Here is a 1082-nt window from a genome sequence, read left to right as displayed (position 1 = left end):
TGGTTTTGCACATAGATATCAAATATGTATAGCTCAGTGGTTTTACAGCGCTTGTCGTACAAGATCTGTATGACCACTTACGTGCTCAATATAGTGTTTCTTAAGGATTTTCTATAATTGTTTTTTTTTTTCTAAATCATTTTGACACTTAAGTACGCTGTTTGCTGCTTATGATTTTAAATTATTATTTATTTTCGATTTTTGGTGAATTTTTGGCACTATTGAAGAATCTTCCGGCACATAGCAGAGAATAGGCTGGTGGAAAGTGTTAGTGGTTGGTACAGTGGTTAAATGTTGATGGTTAGTGGGTTTGTGGTTAGCAAATAGGGTAGGGAGAGACTTCACTAGCACCGATTTTTTATCGACACAAAAAACTTGTACGCTTTGAAGCAGTGCTAGTACACCAATTGCGGTGGCTTTATACACCTTGTGCCTGCTTTTAGAATCACATATGCCCAAAAACAAATCAAACATTTTTTAATTTATTATTTTATTTCTAGAATCAGAAAATTTTGTTTTAAACACAAAATATCAATTTATAAATCGTAATTGCTAACTTTTTAAAAAATACTAAAAATATGCAAGTTTTAAAGTTCATGAACAGTATAACCTTATCTAGCCCCACATTTTTTAATTTGCTTAATGCAAAAAAGACTAAAAACAGAATGAACTAATATCCACACATTGAAATAAGAAAAAAACATTTTTATTTTACTTAAGTCAAATATCAACGATGAAGAAAATAATAATCAATTGCTGTAGAAAACGCAGCAAAGCCAGCTCCTCCTAAAAAACCAGCTTTAATGCCACCTCGGAGACCAAGAATTCCTCCAGTAACAAAACCACTGTATGCACTGTTCTTTAAGTCAGCTTCACCCCTATACTAAAAACATAAGAGGTACTCGGTTAACAAGAGCGCTGTTGCCGAGTAGTTTGGGCCCATGTTGAACCCAAAGATTCTGGGTTCAAAGCTCGTTGCAGCTACCATTGTGGGCGTATGTGTTTATAGGCAAGACATTTACTGACAGATTCTCCATCTCAGTGGTCACTTAATACATCCCCAAAGTTATATACGTGATAAC

At 34.4% G+C, this 1082-nt stretch overlaps 1 protein-coding gene across 1 annotated transcript in view; it reads right to left on the bottom strand.

The window, feature by feature from the left end:
- Window positions 1-473: 473 nt before the first annotated feature.
- Window positions 474-1082, bottom strand: part of LOC100180734 (mitochondrial import inner membrane translocase subunit Tim22-like) — a 2511-nt gene continuing 1902 nt past the window's right edge. Inside the window, exon 3 of the mRNA XM_002121440.5 lies at window positions 474-883. Coding sequence (XP_002121476.2) covers window positions 728-883 — 156 coding nt within the window. The 3' untranslated portion in view covers window positions 474-727. The remainder of the gene's footprint in view (window positions 884-1082) is intronic.

Source organism: Ciona intestinalis, unplaced genomic scaffold, assembly GCF_000224145.3.
Source record: "Ciona intestinalis unplaced genomic scaffold, KH HT000075.2, whole genome shotgun sequence".
In the NCBI taxonomy this organism is placed as follows: Eukaryota; Metazoa; Chordata; class Ascidiacea; order Phlebobranchia; family Cionidae; genus Ciona; species Ciona intestinalis.
The sequence above is the reverse complement of the archived record's forward strand: the minus strand, read 5'-3'. Positions and strand labels throughout refer to the sequence as shown.